Here is a 13740-nt window from a genome sequence, read left to right on the forward strand (position 1 = left end):
TTAAAAGCAAACAAACAAAAAATCAAAACATTTAATAAAATTTACATTCAATTATATATAACATTGCACACCATATTTGGGGCCAGAACCTGCATTAGTTTATCCACTTCTGGAAGAGGTGTATTACATTAAATTACATTAACAATACATTAAATTACATTACATTACATTAAGAGAGGAATAAGAGTTAAAGCTGTATGCACATCCTCTTTTACAAGGTATTTGCCCTGGATCTCATAGAGAGTGATTTCATGTGTGCAAGGATATGTGCCCCAGTCAGGTTATTTGAACACTACACACTGGGAATATCTGCAGCCCCTCACACCTGCACACGATATACACTGTCCACACACCCTTCCCTGCAACTCCTAACTCCCAAAAAAGTATGTCATAGAAGTGAGAGCTGCTTTTAGTTTTTACCTTCATGATATAGCTTGTTAGGATGTGCCTGGAATACCTGCCTTGTTTTGAGCTCACAGCTTTTCTCAACATTGGACAGCAGTGACACTTACTTCACTTTCATCATATAAGTAGGGGTCAAAAAGGAAACATCTCCATTTTTATTTCTGAGCAAGTCAAACACTTTATTTTATTGAATTGCCACTATATTTGCTTCTTCTGTGTTTCAGTCTAGAGGTGCCAAAGCATATATATATATATATATGCTATACCTCTATAGCATTTATGGGTGACTCTTCCTCCTCTTCCTCATGTCTGAGAGCTATAGCACAGACAGATCCTCACACCAGAAAGGCCATCAAATGAACTAAAATGCTGCTGTTTGATGTTACAAGTCTCCAAGTCTCCCTCCTTGAACACTTCTCTTATCCTACAATGAAGTTTGTTAGAAGTGTATCAGAAAACATTTAGAGCAGACCAGGAGTGACACACCCAGATATTTGCACACAGCTCCTTTATGTGCACCAGTTGCACACCTGCCCTGGGGCAGTGACTTTGCCAAGTGGCTCCCTGGCCATCTGCAGACACACCTATGCAGGAGTGCCTGTGCAGGGACATCACTGCACCTGGGCCCAGGGAATCCCTGGCTACCAGCTGGGTGCTGTGTGCTTAGTTTACTCCACACACTCACACACACTCATTCCCACACACATGAACGCAAGCAGACTACAGCAAGATCTTCCAAACACCACCTTCTCCTGCATGTAACCACCTCATCTTGCTTTGTCACATTCTCCCTACGGGTAACACTTAGCAGAGCTGCCATTACACATAACCCTGCGCCATGCAATTTCAGCTGTTTCTGGCAGGAGAAATGGACATTCCTGCTCCCAGGACAAGGCAGGTAGAGAAAGAGGAAAGAGTCTCACTTATTTCAGGCTGAAAATCCTCTCTAATAACCACAACTGCATTTGCAAAGGTGAGCTCTGTTGACATGTTTGCCCGCTGTCAAGGTTGAATTTGTTTATGCCCCAAGCACAGCGAGCACACGTGGCAGAGCAATCCAGCTCACCACAGCCAGCCCAGCACATACATCCTCACCTAGATGGAGAATAGGAATCACTCCCTTGGCACTGAAACCAGCAGCAGGGTGTCTGGGTGCTGACAGGCTTTTCACATGTCCACCTGCCCTTTACAAATGGGGCTGAAGACACCAATCTATTTCCTAGGAGTTGTTAAATAGCAGCTGGATATGAAGGGTCCCTAGAAACACAGGCAGGATCCCAAGCAGTGATCCAGGTTGGACTGGTTTGGTACAAGTTTCTACCATGCTACTCACATCCAGTGCTCGCTCATAAAACATGTGTACATGGACAAACGTGGGAGAACACCCCTCCTGAAAAAGTAGCTTTAAGCAATAATTCCACTTGTAATGTCTGAGGAGGGAATTAATGAAGGCTATCAAAAGAGTTTGGGATAGAGAACATTCTTGGAAGACAAGTATTTTGGAAGATGGCACTGTGTGAGAAGCAATGATTTCACTACAATAGAAATAAACCAATGGGGAATCTTCTGATTGCAACAGAAAAACCATGGGAGGGAAATGTTATTTTGTAGTACAGAGTAACCATGCTGTGGGTAGCAAAGATGCCATCATCCTTTACTGAAACCCTCATCATCCTGCAAAAACATGTATCTTCGGTTTAGGTAGGGGTTTATGCATGTGGCCCCTTCCTGTACTTTATACCAAAGAAACGTTTGGGGCAAAATGACCATCATCTTGAATCACTGCCCTAGGAGAAAAATTAAGACAAAGGACCAAAGGACTAGGAAAAAAAAATAGCACAAAAATGCTACAGGCGAACAGATGCATCTCCACCCCAAGAGAAAATTATTCCTTTCTAATAAATTCATGTAATGTTTTGTAGATATTGAAAATATTCCAAAGCATAGCTCAGTGTAAACAGCAAGCTGGGTCTCCTCCTGCTCTTTAGCATTTCTCTTTGTTTACTCTCCATTTGAGGATAGAAAAAGGCTACATGTGAGCACTGCAAATGGTGTATTTCAGGATGGATGGGGCATTCAGAAAGGCAGTGATGAAACACAGACATGTGTAGCCTCCAATAAAATATTATGTACCTTGCCCAAGCCACCAGGGTCAAACAAACTGAAAAAAAAAATTTAAAATCCAGTATCTCCTTTATGAATGCTTCTTATTAGTGTGTGGAAATAATCTGATACCATGGTGATGAGAAGACTATATCCAGACTAGAGAGAGAGGCATGAAAAAGATATTCTGGGGCATGTGTGTTCTCACCCTCAGTGCCTTCTTGCTCCCAAACCTCATGTCTCAGGAGTAGAGATCCTGTGGCAAATTGCCCTGGCAGTGCTTCTGGAAGCAATGCCCAGCCAGGCCAGTTCACCCATTGCAAGGAGAGGTATTTGGCTAGAGACGCCAGCTCCCATCTGTGAGCCCAAATGGCTCTGCTCAGCCCCTGCTCATCTCAGGAGAGCTTGGCACATTCATCTGGTAGAAAGAAAAACAGCCCATACCTTTGGCAATCAGCTCCTCCAGCTCCTGGTCGAATCCTTGTCGGTGGCATTTCCTCCAGAGCCCCATATTGGTGGAGTTGTACTGTCTGTTGCACTCATCGACTGCGCTCATAGCAAAGATCTGCCTCCTGTTTCTTGCCAAGAGGAGTTTCCCTTCCCAGCGGTCCAACCTAGACCTGCTGGCCCTGAGAGGCAGGTTGTTGTTGGAGTTATAAATGAAGCCAGGATCATTTCTCTTAGTGGTGATGCTCTTGCACCTCTCTCTGTGCTTCCTGGCATCAGTTTCATACCAATGGTCAGAGCAGATTGCCACAGCCAGCATGCCAAGGGCACACAGAGCTAAAGAGAGGCCAGCATAGAGCAGTAACCTTCCAGCAGCCATGCCTCAGCTTCACAGAAACACCATGGACATCTTCACAACAGGCAAAGCCGTTGGGGGTGAGACCACGCAAAAACCACCGGAGCACTGCTAGGTGTCACTTGGCACAGACTGCCTCAAACATCCCCAACTCCCGTGGCTCACATCCACGCTGCAGACGGATGCTGAGAGCACTACAAAGTTCTGCCCTGGAGGCAGTCTTGGAGTCTCATCTGCCTCTTCTCCTCTGCAGAGGAGACGTGGTGAGGAGAAACACAGCCTTTCACCAGTGACCCCCTCACCGCGAGCACCCGAGGGACAGGGGCTGAAGAGATGAATCCCCCTGCAGAGACCTGATGGCTGATCAGTCCATTAATCTCTTTCAATCTGGCCCACTCAGAAATGCAGAAGAGATGGCTTTCAGATCAGCAAGCTCACTACAGCATCATCACAGGACAGAAAAGTTCAACAGCCTGGCATCTCCCACTTGCAAGCAGCCAGTTGTCCCGACGTCAGGAATGGGTGACTTGCTTTTTCTTTGTCAGTGGCTCAGCAAGAGCATCATCGTCTGGACGGTCGGTCACTTGCTTGGGTTTAAAGCGGGGTCGAAAGGGAGGGAGCGAGAGGGGGGAGCAATCTGTTGTTGTTGTTGCTGCTGCCGCCGCTGCTGCTGCCGCTTGCAATCGTGGTTAAAACATCCCCTCCGCGGCTGGCTCTGGGAAGGCGGGCACGCACGGCTCTCTCCCTCAGCAGACTGCGCTGACAGCCACTGGCATCTTGGCTCCGGAGACACCTCGGCTTCTCTCCGCCAGCCTTGCCATTCACTCTCCCGCTTTTGTCGTGGGCGCTGTCATCCAGGCAGCCGAACGCCGCGCTGCCTTCCTTCCCCGGCGCGCTCGGGCAGCGCCCCGGCAGCCCCGGCTCCGGGCCGGGCAGAGGCTCCGGCGGGAGCAGCCGCAGCCCGCTAGGCAGCGCGGGGGGCTGCCCGCGGCCCCGGCATCCTTCTTCCACACACACACCCGCTGTGCTGCCCCCCCTTCCGCCGGCAGCTGAAAAGCTTCCTCCGTCCCCGGCGCTGGGATGTGTTGTGCACAGTTTTCCTAACACGGCGGCACGTTAGCCATCTGCAAGATGAAGGCAGGCAGGGCTACGGCTGGCGGAGAGGATGCTGAGGAACGGGGAGGGGAGGGAGGTCGGGGGAAACCGAACCAAAACAAACCGGGGCGGAGGGGCGGAGGGGCGGAGGTGGGGGGGAGCTACACACCTTACACGGGGAGAGGAAAGCAGCCCCTAACTGTTGTCAACAGCTTTCGGGCTGCACCATTTCTCTGCCATATGGCCCGATCTCCTCGTCGGAGATGAGATTTTTTAGCTCAGCAGCTTCGTACGAATCGTATCCCCGGCATCAGTAGTTATATATTCAGACATAATTTTTTTTTCTCCTTAAATTTTCACTCCCTTTCTCTTTAATGGGAATAACTCACCCATCTTGTAGAGATCAAGTGCAACAGAAGGCGAGCTGGAGACCCCAAGCTTTAGAAATCTCATTTCACCGTTTTAAACCCAAATAATAGCAAATCCAATCTTCTGTACACCTGGGAATCTTTCCTTGTTCAAACACCGAGCCCTGCAGCCTTGGCCGAAGCCTACAGACCGAGCATACAGAACGCTGAGCCAAAAGCCAGTGATGTCACCCATGCAACGTGAGACTCATTTCTTATTTCTCTATCCTCCTTAAAGATAAACTGCACCACTTCCCAGGCAGGAAATGTCGAAGCCTTACTCTCTTAAGAGGGGAAAATGTAAAACCTGGATTTAACTGGATCCTGACCATTCTTGATCACAAGCTCTTACATTATGTCAACCAAATCTAAAACAAGTGGAGCTGTTTCTCACTGCACCAAAAAAAAAAAAAAAAAAAAAAAAAAATCCCAACCTGCTACATAGTAGAGAGAATGAGCTTGAAAGAAATCCTGGATTATAGACTTTCTGTGTGATCCAGAAAGCTGAGGCCTCCAGACTCAGAAGTGCACTGTTTTAAAAAGAAATACACATGGTCATTTCTCTTGCTCCAAAAAGGGCTGGGTGCTGTCACATCCTGACCTGTGAGTACCACAGCATCCTGCAGTTGACAGAGGAACCAAGTTAGCTCCAACCAACATTTGACTCTCACTGACTCCACAGCATGAAAGGCAAACAGTGCAGTTGCTCCTACTGCACCAAAAAGTCCACAGCCCAATGCCTCCCCACAGATGTATGCTGCAAAAATCTACATCCATGCTGGATCTTACCAGCTTTTGGCCCCCGAATCCCAAGTTGTGTCATCTGAATTGAAAATAAACACAGCCTTTCTGGGGCTGGTGACTGCTCTTGGTCCCAGGAGGGGAGCCTAGGATGTTGCTAGCTTGTAACCCCAGCCACACAAATTATACTTGCTCCAGTGGGGAGAGAAGATGTGGTAGCTCTTTTTGTATCAGAAATACATACCTAGATTGTTTTGTGGAATACAGCTGCACCAGGAAAAAAATTAACCCATACGGCTGGATCATAACAATTTTTGGCACCAAACCAAACAGTATGATAGAAAAAATCAAAGTATCTCCCATTTTACCTGGCAAAATCAGGGTCCATATCAACTGGGATTGCAGCTATGGAAGAGTATCTGTGTCATTAAACCATTTTTGGTGTGAAATGTACTGTATTCTCTAACCACCCTGCAGGATTATGAAACTGGCAAAGAAAAATCAATCATCCAAACCATAAAGGTTATAATCATCTGCATCTACTGAACCAGGTGTATTGCAAAATTTTAGTGTTATGCTATGAATATTCACTGTATTTGGAAAGGTCTAGGTAAATTTAAGTGTTTTACTGGAAAAAGGGACTAGTTTAATTTTTTAGCAGTAACTTCCCTTTGTTGTTAATAATAACAGGCAATATTTAAGGATCTCAGGTTTTTTTAAAATAGTTCAGCACAGATGGATCCACTTCTATAACTGGATTTTTCAAGTAACTACATGTCAGTAGATAAAAAGAATTAGATGTTACAGTGGGTCTGGAGCAGCCATACTTGTTGTCTGTTCAGAGACAAAATTTAGAGTTTTGTGGCCGAAAATCTGTTGGCTCCTATAAGAAGATGACGAACATCGAGGTTTCTTGTATCACACCCACACAGAGATGGAAATGCACCTGTATTTCTTTGTCAATTTTTAGCATCAAGTCCCAAGCTGAATGATGAGAACAGGGAACAGGCCTAATTTTACCAACCATATTTTTTGGCTGATTGTTGGTTTTTCTGTTCAAGCACAAGAGCCTGCTATGTTTATTCTCTATTTAGATTGAATTGGAAAACAAAACTGGTTTTTGTCTAAACCTCCAGTTTAGACAGAACTGGAAGCCTGGGACTAAGAGCAGAATGGAGGACCCAGCTACTAGAACTGTTTTTTTTCATGAAGCTGGCCAAAGATATGTAAGAGGATGGGAAAATCATGTAATGGAATCACGTGTACATTTCCTTCTTGTTAAACATTAGGATTACAGTCCACAGAGCCAAGATTTGGTTGGACCCAGAGAGGTCCAGGTGCCAGGTTTTTCCTCCATGACAGCAAGACAGTTTGGGGCAGGAGGACTTTTGTACCTGGAGAAGCCAGATTTGTTCCCTCTTCTCATTCTTAAGCCTAGGTTTGAAAGCCAAAAATTGACATTCAGTTCCAGATTTTATCTTTTTCTCTGAAAAGGCATTTTACTGGCAGTTTCTATGCTTTTTTTTTTTTTTTTGGCTTGCATTTGTAGCTTTATCAGATGCAGTCTGTATCTTTCTGCAAGTCACCTTAAACATATAACTGTAAAAGAAATTGTTGGAATTTAGCCCCTCTTTAACTCTTAGAATTAAACATTTTTCCCCTTCATCATCATCACTATTCCCTTTTTTCAGGAGGGGAGAATATTGCTTGCTGCAGGCATTAGGAACCTTCCCTATGTCTCTAACCAGGATTGTTACAGACAGCCCCTTCTCAGCACAAACAGATAATTATTAAATTTTCTTTCTCCCATCCCAGCTCCACCTCACCACAGGGGGAAAAAAACCAATCCTTGTTGATCTTCCAATGAATGTAAGCTGGGAGAAAGACATTTTAAAAAATAAATTTAAAAAAAAAAAAACAAAATCCCTCCACACACACTTGGGCACACGACATGGAAACCGCTCCCGACAGTGAATTAAGGACATCTCAGCACAGGGAGCTAATTCATGGCTCTTAAATGAATCAGGGGGTGAAAATGCAGTTTCAGCGACGGAATGAAAGCTGAGGCTTTCTTTTCTGCGGGTTACGATTTCAGTGATCCACGGAGAAAGCCAGAGAGCACAGGAAAACATGTCAGAAGGCACGGGACAGAGCAGCGCAGCCCGGTGAGTCCGTTCAGGGGCGATTCCTTGTGCCAGAGCTCCCTGCGGACGGGTCCCACAGCCAGGGCCGCTCTCCTCTCCATCCCGCCCAGCATCGTCTCCGCCCTCCCGAGCATCCTCCGGCGACCAGCGCCTCTCCAGAGAGCTCCAGACACAAAAACAAAGCGAGCGCCTGTACAAAGGTACCCAGGTGGGGTCTGGGGCTAGCAGGGGGAAAGGCAGAGTAAATGGACTGAGTAAATGCACAACCAATTGCAATTTGTTTTTCTTCGTCGGCTTTTTGAGGGGGGTCTTTTGGTTTGGTTTTTGGGGGTATTTTCTACATCAAAATGACCTCCACCATATTTTTCTTCCTTCGTCTCTTTTTTTTTTTTCCGTTTAAAGAAAAAGAATTCAGTGCCATCTAGTGGGGGAGGGGATCGAGCAAGTCAAGGCGCTGCCCATTCCCAGGGATCTATACTTTTAATTCAGTTATTCAACAGGGAGAGATGACCCTCAGTATTTCCCTGCTCTCTCGGTGATCTTCAGCTGCCCAGAGGTGATGTTTAATTTACATGGGCTCCAGCCTTTATTCTTTGTAAAGAATCACCTACTGAAGTCAAAGGAACTCATCCTAGTGTTACATTACCTGAAGCAGTACTGGCTCTGGAGGCAGTTTGCTGTCCTAATTACAGGATTTCAAACAAGACAGTAATCAAACCAAACACAGATATAACAAATTATGTCTACTAATATTTTTTATCATTCCAGTGCACCTTGAATACTGGTCTCTGTGAATCCTCAGCATGTCAGCCCTTCTAATAACACAGCAATAAAGATGCTACCATAAAAACATCTTATGATAACTCCCACAAACACTCGACCCATCATTCAAACAGATCTGGGGTGTTTAGGTGACTCAGAACCAAACAGAGGCTCTGTAAAGGAAGATCTGAACCACAGAACACCATATAAAAGTTTGTAATCTAAACCCCAGACATTAACCAGTTGTCAATGTCCCTTCTATTTCTTTCTTTTTTAATAGAAAAAGAGTTTTTCAAAGGGAAGCGTCAGCCAGCTGCATAAACAGGGGCTAGCCACACACACACAGAGGCACAGAGAATAGGCACACAGCTGTCTACACACTCATGTAGCTGTGCAAACGCTGATATCTAGCTGCACACAACAGCACTTAGCTGGATGTCCTCTGCCCTCCCCACTGGCAACTCACCCATGAGATTAGTTTTTCTTTCAAAAAAAAAAAAAAAAGCATGTGGATAGCAAAGAGCAAAGTCAAGAAAGTTAGTGAATGCCAGATTTAAGATCACTCATGGAGCATTAATTTGCCCTGCATACAAGCATACAAACACACTATGATACAATCTTTAATAATATGATTTTTGTTTCCATGACTCTCCCATTTTTTACACTGCAAAGGACAAATGTTCCTCACTTAATGAACACTATTCAAATTTTCTCCTATCCTTATCATCCAATGTGTGGTGCATGTACTATTTATTGCAGAGCATCCAAATCTTGCATTGCATACAGAATGATTAATTTCCTCATGGGCTTTTCTATGGTGGTGTTCTAATTGTAGTATTGGAGGGCTGGGGGGTTTTTTACAAACATCAAGGAACTTATCTTCACAGCTCCCTGCTGAGGGACAGAGATAAAAGGCAGTATTTTCAAACATGTCAGTGTATTTTGGGTACTCTATTAAAGGAACTTAGAACCTAAATTTCCAGAGTACTTAGCACCTTCCTTCCTCAGAGAACAGCTCACAGCCCCTTTTGCTCTAAGCACAGTGGGCAGTATTTCCACAAAATAGTCATGGGTGACTGAAACTGGACACACAGAAAATGGGGACCACATGGACAGAAGTCGGGAAGAATGTAATTTTTTTGAGTCACCAAGCTTCATAACAGCACATTTCACAAAGGGTGAAACAAAATCCACTTTTCAATTTCAATTCAAATGCCTGTGACCATGATTCTCCCTGCCTGTCCTCATCTGCTAGGCTCACTACTCAGCCTCCAAATTGTCCACCAAAGAGCCACCATCTCAAGACTGCAGAGTCCTGGCTCCTCTGACATCTACCACGAATGAAAACATGATGTGATCATGTATTTTACCTCATGACCACAAGTCACAAGTGAATGGCAGCCCACGGGCAATATTTATTCTAGTGTTTTCTTAGAGTCTTCCTTTACTGACCTGAGGTTGTGATGAACAGGGGAAGCACACAGGAGCTGAGGCAGAATGGATCAGGGGTCAGGAGCTGAATGGAGTGTACCATCAAAAGAACAGATTTGGTTTTGGAGGAATCAAAATGAATTGCTGGGCAAAAGGCAAGAGGACAGGTAGGTGAGAAGTCCTATATCATATTTTTCAATAAAGCAGAGGGAATGGTCAACACTAAATGGCCTCACACAGGGACCAGTAAAAGACAGTGCACAGGTAGAAAGAATCACAGTATAATGTTTTTCCAAAGACAAAACAAAACGAAAGGCTGTTGGCTTTCCAGTAAAATTGCTTTCTCCTGTTAAAACTTACTCTTCATTATTTAGCTGTCAACTGTCAAAACCACATCACTGTTAACAACCTGAGGCTGCACTGTGGACATGGCTATGTATGATAATCACTGCTCCTCATGAGAACAACTCCAGGAATGCTTATAAGCTCAGGCAAAACAAGGATGAACTATTTCAAACAAAACTTTTCCCCAGACTGCCCAGCATGGACATCATGCTTGGAAAATGTCAGCCCAAGCAGCTGGCGTTTAGCAGAGCTATAAACAAGGCCACGTAGGCAAACTCAGCCTAATGAAAACATTATCCCTGAACTCTGCACTGCCTCCACACAGCCCAAGTGTCTGTGGCCACTGTGCTAAACTGCAGAAGGACTTGGGAGATACTGCTTCACCTCTGAAGGCATTGCCAAAAGCTTTAGTGTTTTCAGCCAGGTGGTAGGATTTAATGCAGACCATGCCATGTTTAACATGTTGAGTTCTAAAGTAAAATACTTGGGAAAGCCATGCAGGTCTTTTGAGTCCTGGGTAAACACTCAAGTGTTCCCATTAACAGAGGAGAAACAAGAAAGGTTTAAAGAAAAAGAAAAGGCCTAAGCTGCACAGGTTTAAGCCTCTATTGAAAGAGAAAGTTCTGCTGGGAGACAACTCAGCTAAAGCACAAGGGCAATATTTAGCCTTCAAGGCTCTTTCAAATTCATCTCCCTATAACAGAAAACAGATCTTAGCCCCTCCCAGGTTTCACAAGCAGAGATTCAGCTCCAATCTGCTGCTGTCTGAGATCACTGCAGCCTCTCTGTGTCCTGCTTACTGTCTTGCCAGCTTTGCAGTCAACATCTTCATATTCTACAGCTCCTTCTCCTCTGAGCTGGACATGCTTCCACAGCAACAGACCTGTTTCACCAAAAGCCTTGCTATGAGGACTGCTGCTTCCTTCAAGCCCATCTCTGCTTCCCCCTGTTTACCTTTTGGATACATCAAGCTCGGCCTCCTACCCAAAATCCTGCTACAGGAAAAACCCATTGCCTGCTGCAATGAGGAAGGTGACATTGCTCTGAATGCAGGAGTTGTACAGCAAGGTCACTTGCTGCCTAAAGCCAGCCACGAAAGCAAGATGGCTCTCAACATCACGACCATTGGGCTCAGCTGAAAACAGGAGATATCACTTCATTAAAATTCATAGATCTTGTGACTTTTATAGAAATAGCAAGAAGAATCCAGGATGGCAGAGATGAGATATTAGAGCCAAAGAGTACTGACTGAGAGCAAAAGCTCAGACCTCTGTCTGCCAAAAATAAGCATATTTGGTAAGAAGCGCTTTTATTCTTAAAGTTACATCTAACACTTTGATCTTCAATATATTAAACCCTGATTAATTCTGGGGTTTTTTTCTGTACTGCATCAATATATAGTTCATATAGGCAGCCTAATATAAAGGTGCATCTGCAGTAGCGTTAGTTTGCTTGACCTGGCAAGCCACACTGTACAACCTTCCCTAAACTTCTGACAGATTTCAGAACACATTGTTCATTCCCAGTGAGACTTTGGGACATGGTTTCTACCAGCAGTGTTTTGTGAGCTAACGCAGTGAAAGACAGTGCCACAGCCTTTGCAGATGGACAATGTGGTGTTTCATAGTGAGTGTATCACATATGTGATTGGCTCTCAGCTATTAATTAAATTCATTGCTTCTTTTAGTCACAAAAGAAGAAAAATGATTAATTAAAAATCAGAATTCATAGACCATAAGAAGACATCACAGAAGCAACTGGAGAGAAAACCAGCAAGCAAAACAAAAACCAGCACCTGCCTGGAAAAATTATATTCTCTAAAGGCACTCCTTCATTTTGGAACAAGACTCAGAAGCAAGACTTCAGTCTTCATCTATTCTATTTGGCTGTGAAGTCCCATCAGAGTATATTCATTTAAATAATTTTTTTAAGGTATATAAAATACATTGTGTGCGGCTGTAAAAGCAGCTGACACTAGGATGATAAACTCTCTATTTTAGACACAAGCACACTGTCATCTTCAACGATTTTGCATTTACCTCTCTTCATTTATTATCACCAAATAAATTTGCATCAAAATAAAGCAGTTGGTTCTTTAGAGTTCATCTATTTGTGCAGTTCATTTCCCTACCTCATGATTCAGAACTGTGATATCACAATTACACCTCGTACTCTGAAGTTGTTCCAGTGAGAACTGCTGGGCCATGAAAGGCAGGCATTTAGTCCCCTTTGCTGCGATGGCGTCCAGTAAGTACCCACCAAACGAGAAACCATGGGGAGTACCAAGCTTCAGTGGCCATACTCTGATTGTCTAGGATAAAGAAACTGGCCTGCAAGAATTTACTTGTTTCCAGAGAAGTAATGTTTCCAGGACTAAGAAACAAAATTTCCCAAGGACAAGAAAAAAAAAAAAAACCAACACCAAAAAAAAAAAAAAAAACCACCAAAAAAAACCAACCACAAACAAAAAAAACCACAAACAAACAAACAAACAAACAAAAAAAACCACCTGAAATTTGGGACTCACAGAAATGAAATCTGAAGAAGGAATTTTTCTCAGGAAAAAGGGAACAAATGTCCAGAAAACATGTGTAGGAGCGTGACTTACTCAGCCTGGGTACTAGCAAGGTCAGAGAGAAAGAACTGAACCAAAAAAAAGCCTGTGTAGAATGCTTCTTACAAGCTGAAGCATCTGAGAGTAGCTCTGGTTACAAAACTAACAGCAGCCTCATGTCACCCACCAGGGCCGCAGCAAAGAACTCCAAACTAAAGTGAAAACTATTATCTGTTTCCATAACTCTGCCTTCAAAAGACTCTGTGGGGGAGAAAGGTGAATCAATGATGTTTAGGTCTACAAAGAGCACTACTGAAAAGATTGGATACCTGGGAGTCCAGCCAGATCTTGGAAAAAATCTGCTGACTTAGAAATCAAGGCAGCCAGAGTGGCTATCCAGAGTGCTCTCAAAGACCTAACGATGTATCCTGTGATCAGCACTGGTCAAGATATCCTAAGGCAAGAAGGGACCTAAACCAGGAAAACATGGAGAGAAATCTGCATTGAAATGCACCACAGAGGTCAACTATATACAAAATACATAGTTATACAAACCATATATAGGGATGTACAAAATCAAAGTCTGCTGAAACTCAGGGGAACCACCAGCTCATAAACCCAAGAGGTCTAGATCCAAGACAGTATCTTGAAAAGAGTTCAGCTTGAAGAAACAGAAATGTAAACTCAAACAAACCCAACTAATCTCCTCGGATTTTATGTTTAAGAGATTGATTTATTCCTGAAAATTCTATTGCTGGAACATTTTTATTCACTCTGTTTTCACACTTGGTCAAACAGAATTAGAGATTAACAGCTTTTCATGCCCATTTGAAAGCCTTGGTGGATGCCCTTTCAGATGAGTGTTGCAATGAATGATGGAAGAGAAACTACAAGAGCTTTTATCAGCAGTGAGCCAGATGTCTCCATTATTTCTTCTCTTTTGCTGATTCT

At 44.0% G+C, this 13740-nt stretch overlaps 1 protein-coding gene across 2 annotated transcripts in view; it reads right to left on the bottom strand.

The window, feature by feature from the left end:
• Positions 1 to 4953, bottom strand: part of TMEM178B (transmembrane protein 178B) — a 220066-nt gene extending 215113 nt beyond the window's left edge. Inside the window, exons 1-2 of one of the 2 annotated variants that reach the window (XM_039708256.1) lie at positions 4795 to 4953; positions 2953 to 4434 (exon numbers count right to left, since the gene is read on the bottom strand). In XM_039708256.1, coding sequence (XP_039564190.1) covers positions 2953 to 3334 — 382 coding nt within the window. In that variant the 5' untranslated portion in view covers positions 3335 to 4434; positions 4795 to 4953. Of the gene's footprint in view, positions 1 to 2952 lie in introns of both variants that reach the window. The other variant, XM_039708255.1, reaches the window with a different exon arrangement.
• Between the last annotated feature and the right edge of the window lie 8787 nt (positions 4954 to 13740).

The sequence above is a fragment of the Passer montanus genome, unplaced genomic scaffold, assembly GCF_014805655.1.
Source record: "Passer montanus isolate IOZ18808 unplaced genomic scaffold, ASM1480565v1 scaffold20, whole genome shotgun sequence".
Classification (NCBI taxonomy): Eukaryota; Metazoa; Chordata; class Aves; order Passeriformes; family Passeridae; genus Passer; species Passer montanus.